The sequence below is a fragment of the Mustelus asterias genome, chromosome 28, assembly GCF_964213995.1.
Source record: "Mustelus asterias chromosome 28, sMusAst1.hap1.1, whole genome shotgun sequence".
In the NCBI taxonomy this organism is placed as follows: domain Eukaryota; kingdom Metazoa; phylum Chordata; class Chondrichthyes; order Carcharhiniformes; family Triakidae; genus Mustelus; species Mustelus asterias.
In genome coordinates, this window is record NC_135828.1 from 27,064,358 (window position 1) to 27,091,353 (window position 26,996).

The 26,996-nt window shown below is 50.9% G+C and overlaps 2 protein-coding genes across 44 annotated transcripts in view; one reads left to right on the top strand and one right to left on the bottom strand.

Annotated features, from left to right (window-relative positions):
* LOC144480348 (uncharacterized) overlaps positions 1–3,533 on the top strand; it is a 420,372-nt gene extending 416,839 nt beyond the window's left edge. Inside the window, exon 2 of the mRNA XM_078199763.1 lies at positions 1–3,533. This exon is cut by the window's left edge and continues 307 nt beyond it. Coding sequence (XP_078055889.1) covers positions 1,565–2,638 — 1,074 coding nt within the window. The 5' untranslated portion in view covers positions 1–1,564 and the 3' untranslated portion in view covers positions 2,639–3,533.
* Positions 1–26,996, bottom strand: part of LOC144480343 (sorbin and SH3 domain-containing protein 1-like) — a 127,454-nt gene that overhangs the window by 22,302 nt on the left and 78,156 nt on the right. For 30 of the 43 annotated variants that reach the window (XM_078199745.1, XM_078199744.1, XM_078199743.1 and 27 more), the window contains 3 exons: positions 19,945–20,114; positions 9,250–9,338; positions 4,861–5,028 (listed from right to left, as the gene is read on the bottom strand). In XM_078199745.1, the coding sequence (XP_078055871.1) occupies positions 4,861–5,028; positions 9,250–9,338; positions 19,945–20,114 (427 nt within the window). The remainder of the gene's footprint in view (positions 1–4,860; positions 5,029–9,249; positions 9,339–19,944; positions 20,115–26,996) is intronic. The other 13 variants (XM_078199759.1, XM_078199758.1, XM_078199740.1 and 10 more) reach the window with 3 other exon arrangements.

Consider the following 26,996-nt stretch of genomic DNA (forward strand, 5'->3'; position numbering starts at 1 on the left):
AGAATCCCAACCATGCAGAAGGAGGCCATTCAGCCCATCGAGCCTGCACCGACAACAATCCCACCCAGGCCCCTATCCTTGTAACCCCACTATTTACCCTGCTAATCCCCCTGACACTAAGGGGCAATTCAGCATGGCCAATGCAGCTAACTGTGGGAGGAAACCGGAGCACCGGGAAGAAATCCACGCAGACACGGGGGAGAATGTGCAAACTCCGCACAGACGGTCACCCAAGGCTGGAATCGAACCCGGGTCCCTGGCGCTGTGAGGCAGCAGTGCTAACCACTGTGCTACCCTTTTTTAAAGTAAGATTTGATAGTTTAAAGGAGGGCAGGGCGGGAGGGAGGGGGTGGGGGAATAAGATTAAAAACACTCCAAAATATCTTGTCTGCTTTCCCCAATCCTGAGCGCCAATCGAAACACAGAAGAAAATCTCAAAGGCTGCCATAATTGGAGAGGTTTTTGGGAATTGTGCAAATCCATCAAAGCTGAAGAACCTTAAGTATCATTGCCGCTGTGTCATTATCCTGTCAACGCATTGCCGCTGCTGCCATTTCATGGACCATTCGCATCTCAAAGAGTAGAAATTAACACAACACACATCAACGGAAAATTATTGGGATAATGCAAATTGAGACAAAGCAGTAGCTTCAAGAGCAAAATGTCATGGTTAATAAACGTGTAAAATGAATGGCGTGAGCGCTGGGTGTTGTCTTTCAAGATTGGAGAAGAATTAATTATTCCAGCAAAGAATGCATCTGGGCGGAACCACTGTGCGGTCGCGATAGCGAACTCTGTGCTCAGCAGGAGGAGCTCTGTAGCCCAAGGGTGTCAGCAAAATGGAAGAGGTGGTGCATGTGAAGGTCACCCATTCATCCTCATTGAGAGCGAGGACCAACAAGCTCTATGTCATTGATGGAGACCATCAACTCCAACCCATTTTTAAACCCTTTCACTCTCTATCTCTCTCTGCTGTTGCCAATTAGGTAGGCAGGATTTTATCAGCACAAACAGCCAGATTTTAGCCGTGTACAGGAGCCGAGCGAATCCCCTCCTGTCAGGGGCTGGAATCCAGGGCCTACTACAGGCCTGGGCAGACCAGCTTCGATGCCTTTAACCATATCACAGACAAACCCGCCAGGCAGCTGGATTGCCTTCCACCAATCAGCCTTGAGCAGTCGGAAAAAATGAGCCTTCGTGTCCTCTTGCAAGGAATGGCAAAAACAGAAAGTGCTGGAAAATCTCAGCAGTTCTGACAGCAGCCCTGGAGAGGGAACAGAGCCACCGTTTCGAGCCTGGGTGACCCTTCGTCAGAGCTGACGGATGCTGGAATCCAAAACAAAAACAGAAAGCGCTGGAAAATCTCAGCAGCTCTGTGGAGACGAGGATCTGTCAGACCTGCTGAGATTTTCCAGCATTTCGTGTTTTTGTTTCGGATTCCAGCATCCGCAGTATTTTGCCTTTACGGCTCCAAAATAGGCTGTTTGGCTCTTCATTTATCTTTAATGCACTTTTGAATTGCCCTGAAGCTTATAGTCTGAGCGCAGCCACTAAGCACAGGTTCATGAGAGAGAGAGAGAGCGGGACAGAGAGAGAGAGAGAGAGCGGGACAGAGAGGGGGAGAGAGAGAGGGACAGAGAGAGAGAGAGAGAGAGCGGGACAGAGAGAGAGAGAGAGAGCGGGACAGAGAGTGGGAGAGAGAGAGAGAGAGGGACAGAGAGAGAGAGAGAGAGCGGGACAGAGAGAGAGAGAGAGAGAGCGGGACAGAGAGAGAGAGAGAGAGCGGGACAGAGAGAGAGAGCGAGAGAGAGCGGGACAGAGAGAGAGAGAGAACGGGACAGAGAGAGAGAGAGAGCGGACAGAGAGAGAGAGAGCGGGACAGAGAGAGAGAGAGCGGGACAGAGAGAGAGAGAGCGGGACAGAGAGAGAGAGAGCGGGACAGAGAGAGAGAGAGAGCGGGACAGAGAGAGAGCGGGACAGAGAGGGGGAGAGAGAGAGCGGGACAGAGAGAGAGAGCGGGACAGAGAGGGGGAGAGAGAGAGAGAGAGAGGGACAGAGAGAGAGAGAGAGAGCGGGACAGAGAGAGAGCGGGATAGAGAGAGCGAGAGAGAGCGGGAGAGAGAGAGAGCAGGACAGAGAGAGAGAGCGGGACAGAGAGAGAGAGAGAGTGGGACAGAGAGAGAGAGAGCGGGACAGAGAGAGAGCGGGACAGAGAGAGAGAGAGAGCGGGACAGAGAAAGAGAGAGAGAGAGCGGGACAGAGAGAGAGAGAGAGAGCGGGACAGAGAGAGAGAGAGAGAGAGTGGGACAGAGAGAGAGAGAGAGCGAGACAGAGAGAGAGAGAGAGAGGGACAGAGAGAGAGAGAGGGACAGAGAGAGAGGGAGAGAGGGACAGAGAGAGAGAGAGAGCGGGACAGAGAGAGAGAGCGGGACAGAGAGAGAGAGCAGGACAGAGAGAGAGAGGGAGAGCAGGACAGAGAGAGAGAGCAGGACAGAGAGAGAGCAGGACAGAGAGAGAGAGAGAGAGAGCAGGACAGAGAGAGAGAGAGGGAGAGCAGGACAGAGAGAGAGAAAGAGGGACAGAGAGAGAGAGAGAGGGACAGAGAGAGAGAGAGCGGGACAGAGAGAGAGCGGGATAGAGAGAGCGGGAGAGAGAGAGAGAGAGAGAGAGCAGGACAAAGAGAGAGAGAGCGGGAGACGAGGGAGAGGGAGACGAGGGAGAGAGTCGAGGGATAGAGAGGATTGGTTGTATAGAGCTGGGAGGGTACCAACCCAGAAGTGTGGAGAAAGGCTGGCCTCAAAAATGACCGCAGCTGGCGTGGGGGATTGAACCTGTGCTTCTGGCATCGTTCCAGATCACACTCTAACCCTGCAGTCGACCGAGCCCCCAGTCAGATTACCGAAGACATGTTAGTGACTCTATTGAGAATATCGCCGCAAAGAATCACAAACACTCTCCTCACCAAACGGCTGTGTTTGTGTTTTGGGCCCGGCACTGCACTGCCCCACACAGGAGCAGGAGCAGGATGGTTCCGGTTCAGTCGCCGGGTCTGTGTTGGAGCAGACTCTGTGGCTGTAAGCTCACCACGCTTACGCTCGGTACCAGGGAGGCAAAATCAGTGTGCTCCTGATCGCTGTCTGGTAATCCATACAGATAAGGACACTGTGACAATAGGACACAACCTGGCCGCCATGCCGTCAGCAGGCCAATAGCCAGCCAAAGCTAAACTATTTGGGCTCACACCCGGGCGAAGTACAGGAAAGCTGCAGACTCGAATCGGGGTGGGTTTGCTGGAGGGAGTTGCATTCTTTCCAAACTGCCAGACATTTTTAGAGAATTTCTCACTTTGTAAGACCTGTTGCCTTCTAACCCAGCTCTCACAAAGACTAAATGCCAAAAAGAAATGGAGTTAGTGCGGCATGAAGAGAAATATCAGACTTTCCAATCAAGAACACAAGAAAGAGAGGATAAACATGGGATGGAGCTTTGAAAAGTGCAGGACAGCGCAACATACATGCCGTGCGCACACACGCCCCCACACTGCACACGCCCCCACACTGCACACGCCCCCACACTGCACACGCCCCCACACTGCACACGCCCCCACACTGCACACGCCCCCACACTGCACACGCCCCCACACTGCACACGCCCCCACACTGCACACGCCCCCACACTGCACACGCCCCCACACTGCACACGCCCCCACACTGCACACGCCCCCACACTGCACACGCCCCCACACTGCACACGCCCCCACACTGCACACGCCCCCACACTGCACACGCCCCCACACTGCACACGCCCCCACACTGCACACGCCCCCACACTGCACACGCCCCCACACTCACCTTAAATTTGTGCGCACACACACTGCACATACACAGCATACATGCGCGCACACACTGCACATACACAGCATACATGTGCACACACACACTGCACATACACAGCATACATGCGCGCACACACTGCACATACACAGCATACATGCGCACACACACTGCACATACACAGCATATATGTGCACACACACACTGCACATACACAGCATACATGTGCACACACACTGCACATACACAGCATACATGTGCACACACACTGCACATACACAGCATACATGCGCGCACACACTGCACATACACAGCATACATGCGCACACACACTGCACATACACAGCATACATGTGCACACACACTGCACATACACAGCATACATGTGCACACACACTGCACATACACAGCATACATGTGCACACACACTGCACATACACAGCATACATGTGCACACACACACTGCACATACACAGCATACATGCGCACACACACACTGCACATACACAGCATACATGCGCACACACTGCACATACACAGCATACATGTGCACACACACACTGCGCATACACAGCATACATGTGCACACACACACTGCACATACACAGCATACATGTGCACACACTATGCACATACACAGCATACATGCGCACACACACAATGCACATACACAGTATACATGTGCACACACTATGCATACACAACATACACGCACACACTATGCACATTCACATGCGCACCCACAACATACATGCACACACTATGCATATGCACAGCATACATGCACACAGATAGCATACATGCATACACAGCATATATGCATACACACACTATGCACATACACGGCAGTATGGGTGAGCTGAGAGAGGTTTTAAGTCATGCGGAGTTGCTTGCTATGAAGCATCTGGCCTTTATTGCAGGGTTAGTGCATGGACTCCACGGAAAGCTGGACACTGAACAGCACCGCATAGAGAAATGGCATGTACTGCTTTGGGTCAATGTGTGCACTGAGGCGAGTGGAACCGACCTCTGACCCAGATCTCCTCCTTGCTGCCTCGTCTATGTCAAGGAGGTCCCCAAATCTGTCATTAGTGATAAACTGGTGATGTGTAAGAGCGATCCCAGTGTGTCTCCTGGCTGCAATATCAGCTTCCTCTTGCTCCCGCCTAAGCCGTCTTTGCTCTTCTAACAGTCTCTATCAGAAAATCGCACAAAACGGGATCGTAAAAACTTCTGCTGATTTAAGAGAGAGAGACAAAACAAAAAAAAAAAAGCCAATTTTTCTTGCCAAAAATCTTCAAACACATTTTCTTTTTAAAAGAAAGTAGTGACGGTGGAGATATTCCGAATCTGGCTTCAGTTAAAGTCACACGGGAACATGTCGTTTACAGGTGAGGTCTCCTAGACAGCTCACTGCTGCTTCACCCACTTGTATCCTCAGCTTGGTAACCGTCCCCCGCTCCTTCTGCTTTAAGGCAGGTTAGTGAGAATTGAACTGAAAGATTCACACAACAGAATCTGGTGCAAACAGAAGCGACAAGGTTTGTGCGGAGACTTGCCACAGACAGGGCGAAGGTTCCATCAGCGCCAGGGACCTTGGTGCAGCTCCTCCCGCTAACCACGGGGCACAGGCAGTGAGAGAGACCCCCCCTCCACCCACCCACTGAAGTCTCCAACTACAATCCAGTCTGGTGCATTTACCTGGAGGCAAGCGTTGAACGCTCAGCCTCGGGCAATGACATGCAGTTACTGACAGAGCAACAGTTTAATCCAATCCTTCCATTCCATGACTTCAGCGCAAAAGTCAAAAACGTGGTTTGGAAAAGAAAACCGCCAATCGTGCGGTCCGTGGGTGAGGCTAGGTCAAGGTTCATCTCATCTCTCAAGGACGGCACAGTGGTTCGCACTGCTGCCTCACAGGGTCAGGGACCCGGTTTCGATTCCCGGCCTTGGGTCACTGTCTGTGTGGAGTCCGCACGTTCTCCCCGTGTCTGCGTGGGTTTCCTCCGTGTGCCCCCGTTTCCTCCCACAGTCCGAAAGACGTGCTGGTTAGGTGCATTGACCATGCTAAACTGTCCCTTAGTGTCCGAAGGTGTGTAGGCTCGGTGGATTGGCCATGCTAAATTGCCCCTTAGTGTCCAAAGAATGAATCCCGACAGTGCAGAAGGAGGCCATTCGGCCCATCCCGGCAGAAGGAGGCCATTCGGCCCATCGGGTCGGCACCGACCACAATCCCACCCAGGCCCTATCCCCACATATTAACCTGCTAATTCCCTGACACTAAGGGGTCAATTTAGCGCGGCCAATCCACCTAACCGACACATCTTTGGACTGTGGGAGGAAACTGGAACACCCGGAGGAAACCCACGCAGACACGGGGAGAACGTGCAAGCTCCACACAGACAGGGAGCCGAGGCCAGAATTGAACCCGGGTCCCTGGCACTGTGAGGCAGCAGTGCTAATCGCTGTGCCACCGTGCTGCCCTAGATGTGCAGGTTAGGTGGATTGGCCATGCTAAATTGCCCCTTATTGTCCAAAGATATGCAGGTTAGAGAGATTAGAGTGGGGGGGTAGGGCCTGTTTAAGATGCCCTGTTGGAGAGTCAGTGTTTGTTCGATAGGCCAGATGACCTCCTTTTGCACTGTAGGGATTCTCTGATCTCGCTCACCTTCCTGACTGTTCCACAATACAGTGATAATGGAACAATTGGCTAATCAAACCAGTCAACCTTCATCAATGATTCTGTGACAGACCTAGACCGGAGGTGACACAAGTGGCGGAAAGATTTGGGAGCCCTTGGTCCCACATGTCACCTCCCATACAAGCGACAGGCCCCCACTGTGTCCCACCCTCAGCATCAACTGCCTCCCCTTCCCCCTGGGGTGCCTGTTCCACTCGCTCACTGAAATATTGCCACACCGGTTCAGTTTGGAAGTGAAGGTTGCGACTCTGGTCCTCAAGCTCCGGGCAAGGGCAAGCATTTCATCACAAATCTCGATTGTCTAATCCTGTTAGAATTCTCCAAACAGAAACTGCATCACCTCTCAACCTTTACTGTTCCAGTGAGAGGGATGTTCCGTTCACACCCCTGAAACCACTCAAACCTTCTCTTAGAATGCCCCCTAACAGCCACAAAATCCCGTGTGTACTGTGGTGACTACAACTATCACATAGAATCCCACTGAACTATAACATAGTATTATTCTAAATGTGCTCACACTAATGATTGATGAAGTGGCAGGATTGCCTCATTATGTCAACTCAATATCAACCTCGACCACATCCCAATATCTAATTTACTCACTGTTCCAAGTATTCAACAGAATGTCAATTTGTCAATCAGGATTCCCTCCCCATTCCCTCCCCATTCCCTCCCCATTCCCTCCCCATTCCCTCCCCATTCCCTCCCCATTCCCTCCCCATTCCCTCCCCATTCCCTCCCCATTCCCTCCCCATTCCCTCCCCATTCCCTCCCCATTCCCTCCCCATTTCTCCATTCATTTCCCAGACACATTATTTTCTTTCTATTTTCGCAATAATCCCTCCTGGGGTTTCTTGTTGTCTCACAGTGAATCAATTAGTATTTTGCTCCAATGACGTTATCCTGTCACGGACTGTCCAATTCCCAAATATTCCCGCAATTTCCAACTCCCACTTTCCTTCACTTGGTGTCACCACCAAATTTAAGTCTCTTGCACACGAGGCTCCCAGCTCACGATTATTTAGGAAGATATTAAACACCAGAGACACTCCTAGAACCCTACAGTGCAGCGGGAGGCCATTCAGCCCACTGGGTCTGCACTGACTCTCCGACAGAGCATCTTACCCAGACCTTATCCCTGTATTCCTGCGCATTTACCAGGGCCAATCCACCTAACCTACACATCTTTGGAGTGTGGAGGGAAACCAGAGCATCTGGAGGAAACCCATGCATACCCCAGCGTCTTCACGGTGTTTATCCAGATTCTCTTTAAATGCACCTTAGTTTTGTTTATTTATTAGTGTCACAAGTAGGCTTACATTAACACTGCAATGAAGTTACTGTGAAAATCCCCTAGTCGCCACACTCCGGCGCCTGTTCAGGTACACTGAGGGAGAATTTAACATGGCCAATGCATCTAACCAGCATGTCTTTCGGACTGTGGGAGGAAACTGGAGCACCCGGAGGAAACCCATGCAGACACGGGGAGAATGTGCAAACTCCACACAGACAGTGACCCAAGCCGGGAATCGAACCCAGGTCCCTAGCGCTGTGAGGCAGCAGTGCTAACCACTGTGCTACCTATATACCATTCACCTCAATCGATTCCTGAATTGTGAATTCCATGTCCTCTGCTCAGAGGGTTTTCTTCTGAATTCCCTTCTGAACTTATTCACAACTACATTACACTGACAGCTTTGTTTTCTCCGCAAGTGGAAATATTCTCTCTACTTTTCCAAAATATTTCATAATAACTTTAAAGAATTCTACTCGGTTACCCCTCTTTTAAGTGGAAGCAGCCCAGTCTATTCATCCTTCCCTTATAGTTAGAACCTCTCAGTTCTGGTAAATATTTTTTGCACCGTCTCCAATGTCATTATTCAAGACCATAAGACATAGGAGCAGAATTAGGCCACTCGGCCCATCGAGTCTGCTCCGCCATTCAATCATGGCTGATATCTTTCTCATCCCCATTCTCCTGCCTTTTCCCCATAACCCCTGATCCCCTTATTAATCAAGAACCTATCTATCTCTGTCTTAAAGACACTCAATGACCCGGCCTCCACAGCCTTCTGCAGCAAAGAGTTCCACAGATTCACCACTCTCTGGCTGAAGAAATTCCTCCTCATCTCTGTTTTAAAGGATTGTCCCTTTAGCCTGAGGTTGTGCCCCCTGGTTCTAGTTTTTCCTACTAGTGGAAACATCCTCTCCACATCCACCCTATTAAATATTTCCTACTTCCAAGATGGTCAACTGTGGTGAGAGAGATTCAGTGTCCGTGAGTCCCATCATATGTAACCAAACATTCATCCTTTTGCACAGTGCAACCCTGTTTTAAGACAATTTCCACTCCATCTGACGAAGGAGCAGCGCTCCGAAAGCTAATGGTATTTGCTACCAAATAAACCTGTTGGGACTTTAACCTGGTGTTGTTAAAACTCTTACTAAGACAACAAATACAGCACGGGGCCCATTATCAGCTAGCGACCAGCTGCTATAAGAGGCTACCAAGCTGAAAAAAAAAGTGGTTGCTTACCCTGTTTGCAAACTCACAGTCCAATATTTCTCCAACCAGGCCTCCCCTTCCCAAACACATCGCCACAAAGACCGGTTCACGGGAATTTAAATTGTTCAACAAGAAATTACGCATTAGGATCTTTTTTCGGCAACGCTCAATTGACCTTTGACCAGGAGGTCAATCAGTCGGGGACCCACCTCCTTGTCTTCTTGCCGGCGGCGGCACATCTCCTCTGGGGTCTCCATTCGCTCGATTGGAGCGGACAGCCTTGGGGAGTCTGACTCTACTTGAAGACAACACAAAGCAAGGTTAATCCACCCGTGCCGTTAATAGGAGTCGTCGCTTTAAGCTTACGTGACAGGAAAAAAAAACCTTTAAAAGGTGTGTTCGTGAACTTAAACCCCTTGCAAACTCATCGAAGCCTCACGAGTTTGTCGAGGTCGACCAATTAAGAAGTAAAAATTAATATTAAGAGCAGGTTTGAGCTCACGAACACTGAAAGGGCAAAACTTACTGCAAGCATGCAAATGTTTGAGAACTAAGAATTAATCCACCAAACACTCCACTCCACCTTGCATATTATTTATCTGCAAAATGTCAGGCCCTGATCTCACCACTGGCTTATATGTCACAGGAATTGTTTAATAATTATCTGTGGCTTTGGCTACTTTCACAACCAATCTCCCCTTCCCCAGTTGCCTCCCACTACAGACTCTCACTGTTGCACTTCAAGAAAATGCCGGAAGCTCTCCTCCGCCTCTCCACGGACGCCCGGCTTTATTCTAGCTAGCCTGCAAAGCTCCAGGGCCTATCTGGTGCAGCAGAGGGGGCTAAAAAGGCATCAGGCTGGGTCAGGTCCTGGAATACATAGCTCACATTTGATACACTGCTGACTATCCACACTGCCCACATCAGCCTAGAAATTCAGCTCAGGACACATTGAAATGTAGAAAAATGCGTCAATTTGAAAATCCTCATTCTTATAGGGCGGCATGGTGACACAGTGGTTAGCATTGCTGCCTCACAGTGCCAGGGACCCGGGTTCAATTCCAGGATCAGGTGATTGTTTGTGTGGAGTTTGCACATTCTCTCTGCATGCGTTTCCTCCGGGTGCTCCAAAGACATGCAGGTTAGGTGGATTGGCCATGCTAAATTGCCCCTTAGTGTCTCAAGATGGGTAGGTTAGAATGATCAGTGGGGTAAATATGTGGGGCTACAGGCTTAGGGCCTGGGTAAGCTGTTCCTTCGAAGAGTCAGGGCAGATGTGATGGGCCGAATGGCCTCTTTCTGCACTGTACGGATTCTATCATTTCAATTGAATCATAGAATCCCCACAGTGCAGAAGGAGACCATTCAGCCCATTGAGTCTGCACCAACCACAATCCCACCCAGACCATATTCCTGTAACTCCACTTGCTTACCCTACTAGTCCCCCTGACACTAGGGGCAATTTAGCACGGCCAATCAACCTAATCCGCACATCTTTGGACTGTGGGAGGAAACCAGAGCACCCCTCCCTGGTCTCACCAGCCCCCTATCTCTGAAATTTCCTCCAGCACCTCCAACCCTTCAAAAGATCTCTGCACTCCTCCAATTCCTTCTTGAGCATCCTGGATTTTAATCACTCTGCTGGACAGCTGTGATGTCAAAGCCCTTCACCCTGAAATTTCTTTCTTAAAGCTCTCCATATCTCTCTCTCCTCCTTTAAGACCCTTCCGGCAACCTACTTCCTTCCTCGAGCTTGTCACTCCGAACGTCTTTGTCTTTCCGTGGCTCAATATCATATCTGTCTGATGGCACTCCTGAGAAGTGTTTTAAATGCTTTGCAATGCAACAGAGTATAAAGGCTATATCAATGCCATTGCTGCTAATGTCCAAACCAAAAGCCAACAATAGATATTCACTGACTGGTGCACAGAATATGGGAGAGCTAGTGCCAGAGTAGTTGTTAGGTGGGGTCAGTATAGGAGAAATTCATGAAGTCCAACTCAAGGTTACAGTGCATATATGTGAATGTACAGAGCGTGGTAAATAAGATTGGTGAGTTACAGATGCGGGCGGCGTTACTTACTGAGGATAACATTGCAGTGCTGGTGAAAGAGGATGGCCCAGAGGGGTCGAGGGCAGAATCTATCTGGCTAGAGTTAAGGAACAACAAATGTAAGATTGCATTCCTCAGTCTCGTCTGTAGGCCACCAACTCGTGGGGGGAAATGCAGAGGGACAAATGTGCCAGGAAGTTACAGAGAGGTGGCGGCCCAGTGGTTAGCACTGCTGCCTCACAGCGCCAGGGACCTGGGTTCAATTCCAGCCTTGGGGTCACTGTCTGTGTGGAGTCCGCACATTCTCCCCATGTCTGTGGGGGTTTCCTCCAGGTGCTCCAGTTTCCTCCCACACTCCACAGAGATGTTAGGTTAGGTGGATTGACCATGCTAAATTGCCCCTTAGGGTCCAAAGATGTGCAGGTGAGGTGGATTAGTCATGTTAAATGCACGGGGTTACGGGAAAAGGGCCTGGGTGGGATGCCATTCCGGAGAGTCAGTGCAGACTCGATGGGTCGAACGGCCTCTTTCTGCATTGTAGGGATTCTATGGTACAATGATAAAGGGGGATCCCAAAGTCTTCTATTGGCATATAAGTATTAAAAGGTGGAAAAAGGAGGAGTAGGGTCAATTAGGGAGCTAAAAGGGGGATTTACGCCTGGAATCAGGAAGAACAGCTGAGGTGTTAAATGAATAATTGACATCTGTCTTTGCAAAGGAGGAAGATAGTGGCCAGACCCTGGTGAAAGAGGGTAATTCAGACACTTGAAGATTTAATGTTGATAAGGAGGGTGGATTGGATAGACTGTCTTCAATTAAAGTGGATGAAGCACCAATGAATTGCCTCCAGATGAAGAGGTATGGAAGATGCAAGGACAGAGAGTGCTGAGTGTGGGGAAAGGATTGGCATCAGTCGCCTAAGTTGGTGTGCAGAATATGAGGGGCCATGGGAGTGGTTAGAGGGGCATAGGTTGACCTGGAGGGTGCAAGGGACCAAGGGGTTGTGGGGGGCTTGAGGTAACACATATGGGGCATGGGGAGTGTTGGGTGAGTGGTGATGAGGGGTGCGGGCTAGAGGGCCATTTTTTGCTTTGCTATTTTGATGCTAATTGGGACAGAGTCCTATAGCAATGAACTGGGCCAGTCCGCCTTGGCACCCAGTAGCCCCTGTGGCTGCCTCCACGCTGTTCCGTGCAGGCCTGGCTCCAGTTAGCACTTCTCCCCTGAGAGAGGTTTGCAGAATTGGGACACTTCCTGATTCTTGCCTACTCGAATTGGACTGAAAATGTGACCCCATGTGCCTGTGCACAAGCGTATGAGTGTGTCAATGTGTGTGTGTATCAATGTCGGTGCGTGTGTGCATGTGTGTGCGCGCGTGTGTGCGCGTGCGTGTCAATATCTGTGTCCGTGAGTTTCAAGGTGCATAAGTAAGTGTGAGATTGTCAATGTCTCGGCGTGTGTGTGTGTCGAGGTCCCTCTGTGTGTGTGTGTGTGTGTGTGTGTCAGTGTCTCTGTGTGGGTGTATGCCTATGTGTCTGTGTGTGTATGTGTCTGTGTGAGATCATTAATGTGTGTGCGTGTGTGTGTGTGTGAGAGAGAGAGAGTGTCAATCACCAGAATTCTACAGGCTCGGCCACCACGGGAATTGGAGCAGGCGAAGGGTGGACAATAGGAAGATCCGCTGACCTCGGGCAGGATTTTCCAGTCTCGCGTCGATCGAGGCCCTAAAATCCAGCCCAATGTCTCTGTGTTCGAGTGCGACTGCATTCACGTGTATGTGTGTGGCCATGTCTCTGTCTTTGAGTGTGTGTGTACTGGGAGTGAGTGTGTTCGCGTGTATCAATGCCTGGGCTTGAGTGTGTTTGCGTGTCAATGCCTGTGTTTGCGTGCATGCACGCATGTGTGAGAGCGTGTGAGAGAGCGTGTGAGAGAGAGAGAGAGCGTGTGAGAGAGAGAGAGCGTGTGAGAGAGAGAGAGCGTGTGAGAGAGAGAGAGAGCGTGTGAGAGAGAGAGAGCGTGTGAGAGAGAGAGAGCGTGTGAGAGAGAGAGAGCGTGTGAGAGAGAGAGAGCGTGTGAGAGAGAGAGAGCGTGTGAGAGAGAGAGAGCGTGAGAGAGAGAGAGCGTGTGAGAGAGAGAGAGCGTGTGAGAGAGAGAGAGCGTGTGAGAGAGAGAGCGTGTGAGAGAGAGAGAGCGTGTGAGAGAGAGAGAGCGTGTGAGAGAGAGAGAGCGTGTGAGAGAGAGAGAGCGTGTGAGAGAGAGAGCGTGTGAGAGAGAGAGCGTGTGAGAGAGAGAGAGCGCGTGAGAGAGAGCGCGTGAGAGAGAGAGCGCGTGAGAGAGAGAGAGCGCGTGAGAGAGAGAGAGAGCGTGTGAGAGAGAGCGTGTGAGTGAGAGAGAGAGCGTGTGTGAGAGAGAGAGCGTGTGAGAGAGAGAGCGTGTGAGAGAGAGAGAGCGTGTGAGAGAGAGAGAGCGTGTGAGAGAGAGAGAGCGTGAGAGAGAGAGAGCGTGTGAGAGAGAGAGAGCGTGTGTGAGAGAGAGAGCGTGTGAGAGAGAGAGAGCGTGTGAGAGAGAGAGAGCGTGTGAGAGAGAGAGAGCGTGTGAGAGAGAGAGAGCGTGTGAGAGAGAGAGAGCGTGTGAGAGAGAGAGAGCGTGTGAGAGAGAGAGAGCGTGTGAGAGAGAGAGAGCGTGTGAGAGAGAGAGAGCGTGTGAGAGAGAGAGAGCGTGTGAGAGAGAGAGCGTGTGAGAGAGAGAGAGCGTGTGAGAGAGAGAGAGCGTGTGAGAGAGAGAGAGCGTGTGAGAGAGAGAGAGCGTGTGAGAGAGAGAGAGCGTGTGAGAGAGAGAGCGTGTGAGAGAGAGAGCGTGTGAGAGAGAGAGAGCGTGTGAGAGAGAGCGTGTGAGAGAGAGAGAGCGTGTGAGAGAGAGAGAGCGTGTGAGAGAGAGAGAGCGTGTGAGAGAGAGAGAGCGTGTGAGAGAGAGAGAGCGTGTGAGAGAGAGAGAGCGTGTGAGAGAGAGCGTGTGAGAGAGAGCGTGTGAGAGAGAGAGAGCGTGTGAGAGAGAGAGAGCGTGTGAGAGAGAGAGAGCGTGTGAGAGAGAGAGAGCGTGTGAGAGAGAGAGAGCGTGTGAGAGAGAGAGAGCGTGTGAGAGAGAGAGAGCGTGTGAGAGAGAGAGAGCGTGTGAGAGAGAGAGAGCGTGTGAGAGAGAGAGAGCGTGTGAGAGAGAGAGAGCGTGTGAGAGAGAGAGAGCGTGTGAGAGAGAGAGAGCGTGTGAGAGAGAGAGAGCGTGTGAGAGAGAGAGAGCGTGTGAGAGAGAGAGAGCGTGTGAGAGAGAGAGCGTGTGAGAGAGAGAGCGTGTGAGAGAGAGAGAGCGTGTGAGAGAGAGAGAGCGTGTGAGAGAGAGAGAGCGTGTGAGAGAGAGAGAGCGTGTGAGAGAGAGAGAGCGTGTGAGAGAGAGAGCGTGTGAGAGAGAGAGCGTGTGAGAGAGAGAGAGCGTGTGAGAGAGAGCGTGTGAGAGAGAGAGAGCGTGTGAGAGAGAGAGAGCGTGTGAGAGAGAGAGAGCGTGTGAGAGAGAGAGAGCGTGTGAGAGAGAGAGAGCGTGTGAGAGAGAGAGAGCGTGTGAGAGAGAGAGAGCGTGTGAGAGAGAGAGAGCGTGTGAGAGAGAGAGAGCGTGTGAGAGAGAGAGAGCGTGTGAGAGAGAGAGAGCGTGTGAGAGAGAGAGAGCGTGTGAGAGAGAGAGCGTGTGAGAGAGAGAGAGCGTGTGAGAGAGAGAGAGCGTGTGAGAGAGAGAGAGCGTGTGAGAGAGAGAGAGCGTGTGAGAGAGAGAGAGCGTGTGAGAGAGAGAGAGCGTGTGAGAGAGAGAGAGCGTGTGAGAGAGAGAGAGCGTGTGAGAGAGAGAGCGTGTGAGAGAGAGAGAGCGTGTGAGAGAGAGAGAGCGTGTGAGAGAGAGAGAGCGTGAGAGAGAGAGAGAGCGTGTGAGAGAGAGAGAGCGTGTGATAGAGAGAGAGCGTGTGAGTGAGACAGAGCGTGTGAGTGAGACAGAGCGTGTGAGTGAGACAGAGCGTGTGAGTGAGAGAGAGCGTGTGAGTGAGAGAGAGCGTGTGAGTGAGAGAGAGCGTGTGAGTGAGAGAGAGCGTGTGAGTGAGAGAGAGCGTGTGAGTGAGAGAGAGCGTGTGAGTGAGAGAGAGCGTGTGAGTGAGAGAGAGAGCGTGTGAGTGAGAGAGAGCGTGTGAGTGAGAGAGAGCGTGTGAGTGAGAGAGAGCGTGTGAGTGAGAGAGAGCGTGTGAGTGAGAGAGAGAGCGTGTGAGTGAGAGAGAGAGCGTGTGAGTGAGAGAGAGCGTGTGAGTGAGAGAGAGCGTGTGAGTGAGAGAGAGCGTGTGAGTGAGAGAGAGCGTGTGAGTGAGAGAGAGCGTGTGAGTGAGAGAGAGCGTGTGAGTGAGAGAGAGCGTGTGAGTGAGAGAGAGCGTGTGAGTGAGAGAGAGCGTGTGAGTGAGAGAGAGCGTGTGAGTGAGAGAGAGCGTGTGAGTGAGAGAGAGCGTGTGAGTGAGAGAGAGCGTGTGAGTGAGAGAGAGCGTGTGAGTGAGAGAGAGCGTGTGAGTGAGAGAGAGCGTGTGAGTGAGAGAGAGCGTGTGAGTGAGAGAGAGAGCATGTGAGTGAGAGAGAGAGCGTGTGAGTGAGAGAGAGCGTGTGAGAGAGAGAGAGCGTGTGAGAGAGAGAGAGCGTGTGAGTGAGAGAGAGCGTGTGAGTGAGAGAGAGCGTGAGTGAGAGAGAGCGTGTGAGTGAGAGAGAGCGTGTGAGTGAGAGAGAGCGTGTGAGTGAGAGAGAGCATGTGAGAGAGAGAGAGCGTGTGAGTGAGAGAGAGAGCGTGTGAGTGAGAGAGAGAGCGTGTGAGTGAGAGAGAGCGTGTGAGTGAGAGAGAGAGCGTGTGAGTGAGAGAGAGCGTGTGAGTGAGAGAGAGCGTGTGAGTGAGAGAGAGCGTGTGAGTGAGAGAGAGCGTGTGAGTGAGAGAGAGCGTGCGAGTGTGAGAGAGAGCGTGCGAGTGTGAGAGAGAGCGTGCGAGTGTGAGAGTGTGCGAGTGTGAGAGAGAGCGTGCGAGTGTGAGAGAGAGCGTGCGAGTGTGAGAGAGAGCGTGCGAGTGTGAGAGAGAGCGTGTGTGTGTGAGAGAGCGTGTGTGTGTGAGAGAGTGAGCGTGCGAGTGTGAGAGAGAGTGTGTGTGTGTATGTGAGAGAGTGAGCGTCTGTGCGTCTGTGAGTGTGAAAGTGAGTGTAACCTTGTCTCTGTGTGAGAGTGCGGATGTGTGGTCAGTGTGTGTGTCCTTGTGTATATATAGTGTATATCTGTGTTGTATGTTGAGAGGGACCATGGGGCTGAATGTGTCCAGCACAGCTCAACAGGAACAGATGGTTCAAACGAGACGCCCTGCTATGGCTGATTCAGAGTCAACTACGACGCATGCATGATTCTGGGTACACAGATGTATGTGCACATGTTTATTGGCGTGTGTGTGTGTGTCTGCTGTAATGTACTAATGACGGTCAGAATTCTCAGCTCTGCTTTCTCTCTGGATAAAGGTATTTAGTTGCATGCCTTGCAAGCAGCAGGGGCAAGAGCTACAGATGTACTCAAAGTCTGACTCCCGAGTCTTTCTCAATAATACATGACTAATTCCTTCTGGACAATCTATCTAAGAGGCAGCCAATAACTGATGCACCAATTTGCAGAGTGAAATGCCACACAGGGATTGGAGGGGGGAAGAACAGACTAGAATGTCACAGAAACAAAGTGTACAAACTGGGGAAGGGAGGAGGAACACAGCGAGGTAACCACAACAGACAGGATGCCAGTCCATTACTGGAAAGTCCACCTTTCGGGTACATCCCAAGTTCATTTTGCCGATTGTTGTTTGAGTCAACCCCGTCGAGGGCGGATAAAGCAACAAGATTCCCATTAGCCGTTCCGCCCGAGAGGTCAGGCTGGAAGATGCCATTATCGTGGCATTGTCCGGAGGCAGCCGAGTGGTCCAGCTTTTCCAAAACACGGAAGGAGGATGAGCGCCGGGGAAGGGACGGCATGTCATTGGATAGCGGCCCCCGATTGGCCGGGTTAGCGAGCTGACTTCCTTTCCTGTGCCCTGCCTCGGTCTGGCTAGCTGAGTCCGGCTGGGCCAAAGGCCGTCTGGGCCTGTGCGGGAAGGCCTTCTTTAGTCTGAACGGCCTCGGGCTCAGGAGGTAGAGGTTTCTGGAGAGAGAGGTAGGGAGGTGTTGTGTGGCCAGCCCGGGGTCCGAGGAGGCCGCTGTCTGCTTCTCGTGTCTGCGGATGGTGGTGAAGCGGGTGTAGGAGGCTGGGCAGGATCCTTTGCACTGGTTTGCCCTGCGGGCGCCCGCAGGCTGCTCCTTGCTGCTGGAGCTGTCGGCTGATAGGACGGAGAGGCAGTCGTCCGGGACGTGCGCGCGGGGACTTGGCGGTGACGACTCGACGATGACCACGGCTTCGCTGAGCTCCGACGTGGCGTCTTCGGCATCGCTGCAAGAGGCGGAAGGGCTGCGGACGGTAATTTGAACGTGGGGTTGCTCCTTGGCGCCGTGTCGCGGCGGGGGCTCCAGGAGAGATTCCGCAGAGTGTGCCGACTGCAGGAAGGGCTTGGAGAGAGGCTGCACCGGGCTCCTGCACGGCGTGGAGCCCGAGGTGGCATCCAGCGCGGGCAGCGAGCGGGATCTCTGGATTATCTGCTCAAACTCGCTGACTCGGGAGGAGACCGAGTACCTGGGGGTGTCGTCCAGCTCGGGTTGGCTGGAATTCTGCGTACAGAGGCCTCCTGCTTCGCAGTCAAACTGAAACGCCGTGTCTCTCGCGGGCAGGACTCCCGCAGATGGAGATTGGCTGCTCCGCTGCATAGGCTGGTGGAGTTTGATGGTGTTGCTAGCCACGCCGTTCAGTAGAGGACTCCTCCTGGGGGCGGTGGGCGACTCCTGTAGCCTCCAGTGGCCACTCGGACAAAGGTTGGGCTGCTCGCTCCCCATCAACAAGAGAGACTCGACACTCCGGCCAGTCTCCTTCGCCAGCACTCGCTTACTGGCCAGCATGCAGTTGACATTGAGAAGATTCTCGCAGCTCTGGGCTTTCTGTGGAGAGGAGTTGTCACCCTCTCGATGCGGGGCACGAATACTCTCTACAAGTAGCTTGGGTTTGAATTTGGAAGGGAGGATCTCGGAAATGCAGGCTTTGGCTGCTGACAGGGGCTTTTTATGCTTACATTTATCACCTAGCATTTTACTAGAGTTACCCGCTGTACAATAAAGTGAAGTAGTTGAAATGCTGTGGTCTTTCCCACCTTTAAAATCCACTGGGAAGCGTGCAGAGTAACAGAACAGACACAAGTGTTAGAAAGAGCAAGCGTTAGTCACCAACTTTAGACACATCTGGGGCATTTCGCTAATCTCAGCGGGCAAGGGTCCCTCCCGCCAGTTTTCCGCTCATCCCTTTAGATGTGGAAGCTTCTAGCTTTGACTGCGCCTCGCCCCATTTTCAACCGCTGCGTGGCGTTGCTTGGACGCCATCACAAAATGGCGGCTGTGTAAGGGGGAGGGGTTTAGCCCTGAATTACACCTCTCAGGATTCGCGTCCCGGACGTTACCGGACTCACAGCTTCCATCTCCCGCGCATCCTTAGTTTGTCGACACTGGATGAAGGCAACATGCGCGCCAAAATAAAAGTGAGAGCTCCAAGAACACAAGTTGGAAAGCAGCACAAGCTCTACCCAGGCGCGAATGGATTGTCACCAGCGTACCGAGTCTGTGACTCATCCTGGGATTCAAATCTCCATTGTTGGCCTTATGGTCTCCACATAAAATGGATTGGGAAAGATCTGGCGGTGTGAGTGAACTGTACATAAAAAAAACTTTAGTCTAATTCCATGTGGACATTCGGACAACTTCAGCTATGGAGAGAGGCTGGTGGGGCTGGGGTGGTTTTCCTTTCAGAAGAGAAGGCTGAGGGGGGTCCTGACTGAGGTGCACAAAATTATGAGGAACATAGAACATGGGGGGGGAAAGAAAGAAACCTTTCCCATGGGGTCAATAACCAGGGGGCACAGATTTACGGTCAGGGGCAGCAGATTTTGAGGGGGTTTGAAGGGGGACTTCATTGACAGAGGGAACTCCTCATTGTCGGGTGGGGGGGGTCACCAAAGGGTGGTGGGAGTCTGGAACTCGCTGCCTGAATGAGTCGTAGAGGCAGGAACCCTCACAACATTTAAGAAGCATTTAGATGAGAACTTAAAACATCATAGGCCACGGAACAAGTGTTGGAAAATGGGATTAGAATAGATGGGTCCTTGATGGCCAGTGCAGACATGATGGGCCGAAGGGCCTCTTTCTATGCTGTAAAATTCCATGCGGAGAATTTCCTCATCCTGCCTACCATGGGAATGGTCGTGGGCAGGGAGGGGAGGCAGACCATGCAAAGGTCCATTGACCTCGGGCGAGATTTTCCGGTTTTGGGGTGAGTGCGGTTGGAAAATCCCACCCTATGACGCTAACTGGCTGTGCCACTCAGGGGGGTGAGGCAAAGGGAAACTGCCAGGCTTCTGGCAGTAGGGATTGGTTCTTCTGAGGTCTCCCCTGAAGCAAATGATTGGAGCAAGAGTTTGAGAGTTACAGTGCATCCAATGGAGGGGGACGTAACCCAAAACTAGGAGCAAGTACCTGAAGCGGGAATCTAGCCCGAAGCGGAGCTATTTGCCCTGGTGGACAATCACATCTCATACCCATGTCAAGGGCAAGTGCCAATGAAGTTATTAACCAGTTACTGTGGGGTGAAGGGTTGCTGAGTTCTGGCGTGGCATTCTCTGATGCTGCTCTCACCTTTGGTTGAAGAGGAACTGGAGGTTCTCTTGCTCAAACCGCTCAACCCCTGGAACGGAATATCCCCGCCCTCCAGAACCGTCTTGTAGATCTGCCTTTCGCTCTCCAGGCTGACTGGCTCCCCTGTGCCCGTCTCCGACTGCCTCCGCACGGCATGGGAATTGCCAAAACTGGGGAAACAAAGCACAGGCACGGTAGCCACACGCAACTGTTTCGTTCTGTTCTGCGCCACTGCGTTCGACCGATCAGAAAAGGAACAAAAATCAGCCCCGTCAACCTCTGACATTTGTGCAAAAACGGCTCCCTCGAAATGTTACATGACTCACGGCCGCTTTTGGATTTTTAGCAGAGATGCTGAACGACCTTTTATCAGTCAGTGGTTTGATTGTGCGGAGCTTGGCTGTACTGTGAGGGAGGTGGGGGGGGGGGTGGTATGATTGCAAATGACTCATTCACTGAACAGCAAAGCATTTAAAAAGCATTAGCTCAGCTCCCTGGAAATGCAGCAAAATCAGACTGTCACATTCCGTCCCTCACATCAAGGCCGCTGACCCCAAGGGTTGGAAAAAAAATGGAACGACTCGGGGGCCCCTCCCTGTTCCCCGGCGGCAGTTTGCAACTTGACCTTTAACAGTTGGTTCTTTCCTTTTTCCTCACAGTCCTTCACATTTTCCACACTCGTGCCCTGCTTGTGTTTTGGACAAGACAGCAATTATCGGATCAAGAGAGATTTTATCAATGAGCTCGACTGGAGCTAAAAACTGGAGGGTAGACTGGCGAATTTAGTGAGTTGAGTTAGTCTCAATAGAGACCCTCCATATCAATGGGAGGAAGGGGGTGCCGGAGTGACTCAGTAGTTTACTCGAGTTTCCAGTTTCCATGTCTACTCAGTCAACAACAAAAAAAACTGTCGGCTTGTTGGGAAGATTGACAAAGCTTGTACTTCTATAGAGTCTTTCATCCCAAAGGACTGTACAGTCCGAAGACCTGTAGGTTAGGTGGATTGGCCATGCTAAATTTCCCCTTAGTGTCCAAAGATGTGCAGGTTAGGTGGATTGGCCATGCTAAATTGCCCCTTAGTATCCAAAGATGTGCAGGTTAGGTGGATTGGCCATGCTAAATTGCCCCTTAGTGTCTAAAGATGTGCGGGTTAGGTGGATTGGCCATGCTAAATTGCCCCTTAGTGTCCAAAGATGTGCAGGTTAGGTGGATTGGCCATGCTAAATTGCCCCTTAGTGTCTAAAGATGTGCGGGTTAGGTGGATTGGCCATGCTAAATTGCCCCTTAGTGTCCAAAGATGTGCAGGTTAGGTGGATTGGCCATGCTAAATTGCCCCTTAGTGTCTAAAGATGTGCGGGTTAGGTGGATTGGCCATGCTAAATTGCCCCTTAGTATCCAAAGATGTGCGGGTTAGGTGGATTGGCCATGGTAAATTTCCCCTTAGTGTCTAAAGATGTGCGGGTTAGGTGGATTGGCCATGTTCAATTGCCCTTTAGTGTCAGAGGGACTAGCTAGGGTGAATACATGGGATTGCAAGGGATAGGGCCTGGGTGGGATTGTGTGGTTGTGGGTTGAGTGGCCTCCTTCTGCACCCGTGTCCCTGGCGCTGTGAGGCAGCAGTGCTAATCACTGTGCCACTGTGTTGGAGATAATTGTGAGGCAGGACACGATTATGGAGATAGGAAGAGACAAGGGTGAGAATTTTAAAATCAAGATTTAGTCCGTCACCAAAAACTCTTTATTGAATCATAGAATCCCTACAGTGCAGAAGGAGGCCATTTGGCCCATCGAGTCTGCACCGACTCTCCAACAGAGAATCCCACCCAGGCCCTATCCCCCATAACCCCGCATATTTACACCGCTAATTTCCCTAACCTGCATTGCTTGGGACACTAAGGAACAATTTACCACGGCCAATCTACCTAACCTGTTTATCTTTGGAGTGTGGGAGAAATCGGAGCACTCGGAGGAAACCCACGCAGACATGGGGAGAATGTGCAAACTCCGCACAGACAGGGACCCAAGCCGGGAATTGAACCCGGGTCCCTGGCGCTGTGAGGCAGCAGTGCTAACCACTGTGCTGCCCAGAGGCTCTCCCACATCACATCACACAAATCGGGGAAGTTTTAGCAAGAGTTCAGCCTGAGGGTATAATCACAGCTGAGGCAGTTAGAAACAGTCAATGATATAAACAACTTGAGATTTCAGCACATTATCAAGGACTGAAGATCATTTATTTTGTGGCTCTTAAGGTTCAATACACAAAGCCAAGATGTTTGAGCACTCCCTCTGTAAACTGAGGGGGAGGGGAAGACATCCACAGGGTTTAGCATCATAGAATCCTGGAGCACAGAAAACCATTCAGCCCATCAAGCGTGTACTAACTCTTTGAAAAAAACCCATCCAATTAGACTCAATTTACTGTTCTTCCATTTTCTTCAACTTTTCCTCGCCAAGTAGTTATCCAATTAAGTTCCCATTGGATCTGCTTTGAGGCCACGCCTTCCAGATCCCAACTCACTGCCCACAAAATGAGGCCTTCATTCCCTTCGGATTCCTCTGCCAACTATCTGGAGTAGTGTGTGCAGATTTGGTCTCCCTACCTGAGAAAGGATCTTTTTGCCATGGGGGGAGTGCAGTGGAGGTTCACTAGACTGATACAGGGGTTGGTGGGACTGTTCAATGAGGAGGGATTGGCTTGACTGGGCCTGTATTTACTGGAGTTTAGGATGAGAGAGGATCTGGTTGCAACGTATAAAATTCTAACCGGACTAGATGAGATGCAGGGAGATGCAGTCACTGAATATAAACACAGCAGTCAAGAAAGAGAAAGGGTTTTTTTCTATTTTACTGGCATCGAGGACATTTTAAGACATTATTTTAAGTTTATTAGTGTCACAAGTTGGCTTACATGAACACTGCAATGAAGTTACTGTGAAAATCCACTCATTGCCACACCCCGACTCCTGTTCGGTTACACGGAGGGAAAATTTAGCATGGCCAATGCACCTTTCAGACTGTGGGAGGAAACCGGAGCACCCGGAGGAAACCCACGCAGACATGGGGAGAACGTGCAGACTCCGCACAGAGAGTGACCCAAGCCAGGAATTGAACCAAGGTCCCTGGCGCAGTGACGCAGCAATGCTAATCACTGTGCCACCGTGTCACCCTATGGGGACTATGGGGAGAAAGTGGGAATATGGCATTGAGGTCAAGGATCAGTCATGATCTTATTGAATGGCAGAGTAGGCTCAAAGGGCTGAACGGCTTATTCCTGCACCTAGGGAAGGCGGTGGCCTAGTGGTATTATCGCTAGACTATTAATCCAGAAACTCAGCTAATGTTCTGGGGACCCGGGTTCAAATCCCACCACGGCAGATGGTGGAATTTGAATTCAATTTTAAAAAATCTGGAATTAAGAATCTACTGATGACCATGAAACCATTGTCGATTGTCGGAAAAACCCATCTCGTTCAATATTGTTCTTTAGGGAAGGAGTTCTGCTGTCCTTACCCAGTCTGGCCTACATGTGACTCCAGAGCCACAGCAATGTGGTCGACTCTCCACTGCCCTCCAAGGGCAACTAGGGATGGGCAATAAATGCTGGTCAGCCAGCGACACCCACGTTCCACGAATGAATAAAACGTTTCCATGTTACTACCTTAAATCTGTCTCTTCGATGACCAACCCACTCCCACTGAAGACAGTTCAATGCTTATCAAAACTTTTCCTAATTTTGAAAATTTATATTAAATCTCTTCTTAACCGTCTCCACTCTAAGGGGAACAATCCCAGCTTCTCCAGTCTCTCCGAACGACTGAAGCTCTCATTCCTGGTTCCAGTCCAGTAAGTTTCCTCTGCGTCCATTCTAAGGCCTTGGCATCCTTCCTAAAGTGTGGCACCCAGAATTGACCGCAATTCTCCACCCAAGATAGCATCAGTGACTTATAAAGGTTTAAGTATTGGGAAAGAATAAAGAAGATGATTTTTTTCACAAAGTGTCTTCACATGGACACAATAGGAGCAGATGTCGAGAGCACCACCCATCCAGCTTGCTGTGCCCCCAGTACGATAATGGCTAATTCAACTCCATTTTCCTGCCTGCTCCCCATTACCTAAATTCCCAGATACACCCAAAGGTCAGCCTATCCCAAACATGGCCGCACGGTGCCCCAATGGTTAGCACTGCTGCCTCACAGCCAGGGACCCGGCTTCAATTCCGGCCTTGGCTGTCTGTGTGGACTTTGCATGTTCTGCCCGTGTCTCTGTGGGTTTCCTCCCCCAGTCCAGACATATGCAGGTTAGGGGGACTGGCAATACTACATTGCCCCTTAGCGTCCAAAGAGGTGCAGGTTAGGTGGATTGGCCATGCTAAATTGCCCTTTAGTGTCCAAGATATGTAGGTTAGGTGGATTGGCCATGGTAAATGCGCAGCGTTACTGGGATAGGGTAGCTAAGAGGATCTGGGTAAGATGCTCATTTGCAGAGTTGGTGCAGACTCGATGGGCCAAATGGCCTCCTTGTGCACTGTAGGGATTCTATGGTGACAATGACACATCCACATCCCTCTGGGTAGATAATTCGAAAGTTCAGAACACTTTGAATGAAGAATTTTTTCCTGATCTCAGTCGTAAATGATCACCCCATTATCCTGAGACTGCTCCCCTGTGTTTTAGATTCCCTGACCAGTGGAGACAATTTCTGTGTCCACCCTGTCAAACCCCTTCAGAATTTTACAGGTTTCAATGAGGCCACCTCACATTATTCTAAACTCCAGAGAATATAATGAACGGCAGGAAGATTAACGGAAATGTATCTTAGCAAATCACTGGCATTTTTCTGTGATTTCCAACCCTGACCTCCTAGTGGGAGGAACTCCAACCACAAACAAAAAAAGTCAGAAAGTCCTGCATTTGTATAGCACCAATCACCACCTCCAAGCAGTTATCAACAATGAAATGTTTTTTGAAGTGCAGTTGCTGTTGTAATGTAGGAAACGCAGAAGCCGTTTTGCGCACAGCAAGATCCCACAAACAGCAACGTGATAATTACCAGATGATCTGGGGTTTTTTTTTAAGTGAACCGTAGAATCCCTACAGTGCAAAAGGAGGCCATTGGGCCCATCGAGTCTGCACCGAGTCACTCCGAAAATGCATCCCTACCCAGTGAGGATGTAAAGAGGCATCTACATCAACATTAGCAAAGCTTTCGAAAAGGTTTCTTATGGCAGGCTGATACAGAAGTTGAAGTCATGTGGGAATTCGAGGTGAGTTGGTAAGGTGGATTCAAAACTGGCTTGGGTATAGAAAGCAGAGATTAGCAGTGGAAGGGTACTTTTCTAACTGGAGGTTTGTGACAAGCGGTGTTCCACAAGGATCAGTGCTGGGGCCTCTGTTGTTTGTGATATATACAAATGATTTGGAGGAAAATGTAGGTGGTCTGATTAGTAAATCTGCAGATGATAGAAACATTTGGGGAGTAGCGGATAATGAGGAGGATTGTCAGAGGATACAGCAGGATATAAATCAGCTGGAGACCTGGGCCGAAAGGTGGCAGATGGAATTTAACCCAGACAAATGTGAGGTGATGCGATTTGGAAGGTCTACTGCAGAAGGGGGAGCCCTGAGAAATATTAGCACACAGAGGGATCGAGGTGTGCAGGTCCACAGTTCCCTGAAGGTGGCAACTCAGGTGGAGAAGGTGATCAAGAAGGCGTACGGCATGCTGGCCTTCATCAGTCGGGGCGTTGAGTTTCTGAATTGGAAAATCATGTTGCAGCTGCAGGAGACTTTGGTTAGGCCACATTTGGAGTATTGTGTACAATTCTGGTGGCCACACTACCGGAAGGATGTTGATGCATTGGAAAGGGTTCAGGAGAGATTTACCAGGATGTTGCCTGGATTGAGTGGCATGCCTTATGAGGATAGGCTGAGGGAGCTCGGTCTTTTCTCCTTGGAGAGACGAAGGATGAGAGGAGACCTAATAGAGGTGTATAAGATGTTGAGAGGCATAGATCAGAGGCTTTTTCCCAGGGTGGAAATGTCTGCTACGAGAGGACACAGGTTTAAGGTGCTGGGGGGTAGGTACAGGGGAGATGTTAGGGGTAAGTTTTTCACACAGAGGGTTGTGGGCGAGTGGAATCGGCTGCCATCAGTGGTGGTGGAGGCGAACTCAATAGGGTCTTTTAAGAGACTCCTGGATGAGTACAGGGGAATTAAGAGGATGGAGGGTTATAGGTAGGCTTAGAAGGTAGGGATGTGTTCGGCACAACTTGTGGGCCGAAGGGCCTGTTTGTGCTGTAGTTTTTCTATGTTCTATGTTCTACTTGGGGGCATAGCTTGAGAGTGAGGGGGGGAAAGTTTAAAAGAGATGTAAGGGGCAAGTTTCTCACACAGAGGGTGGTGAATGCCTGGAACGCGCTGCCGGAGGAGGTGGTGGAAGAAGATTCTATAACAACGTCCAAGAGGGATCTGGATAGATACATGGATAGGCAGCGAATAGAGGGATATGAACCACATAGAGGCAAGAAAATATTAGATTAGAGAGGCATCTGTGATGGCACAGACTTGGTGGGCCGAAGGGCCTGATCCTGTGTTGTACTGTTCATTGGTCTCTTCTACGATTGCAAAGAAGGGTGCCGTGGCAACGGAACGGGGAATTGGTATTATGGAGGACTGGGCCAGGGTGTCACGGAGACGGATCCCTGTGGAATGCTGTCGGAGGGGGGTGGGGTTGAGGGGGGAGGGGGGGGGGCATCATGCTGGAATTGGCGGACATGGCAGAGGATGGACCTTTGAATGCGGAGGCTGGGGTGGGGTGAAGATGAGGACCCTATCATGGGGGTTCCGGGAGGGAGGGGAGGGGGCAAGGCAAGACATGCCTTTCTTTGTGTTCAATTTCTGTAACGGGACTTGAACCGACAATGCGAGAGTCAGAAGTGAGAGCGTTACCCAGTCAGATCCAGCCGGCACCACAGGAGGAACATTGGGAACCTTCTCCTTGCAAACATAAACTCTCTTCAGCTCCTTGAGAGTGCGAGACCCGAGCAGACC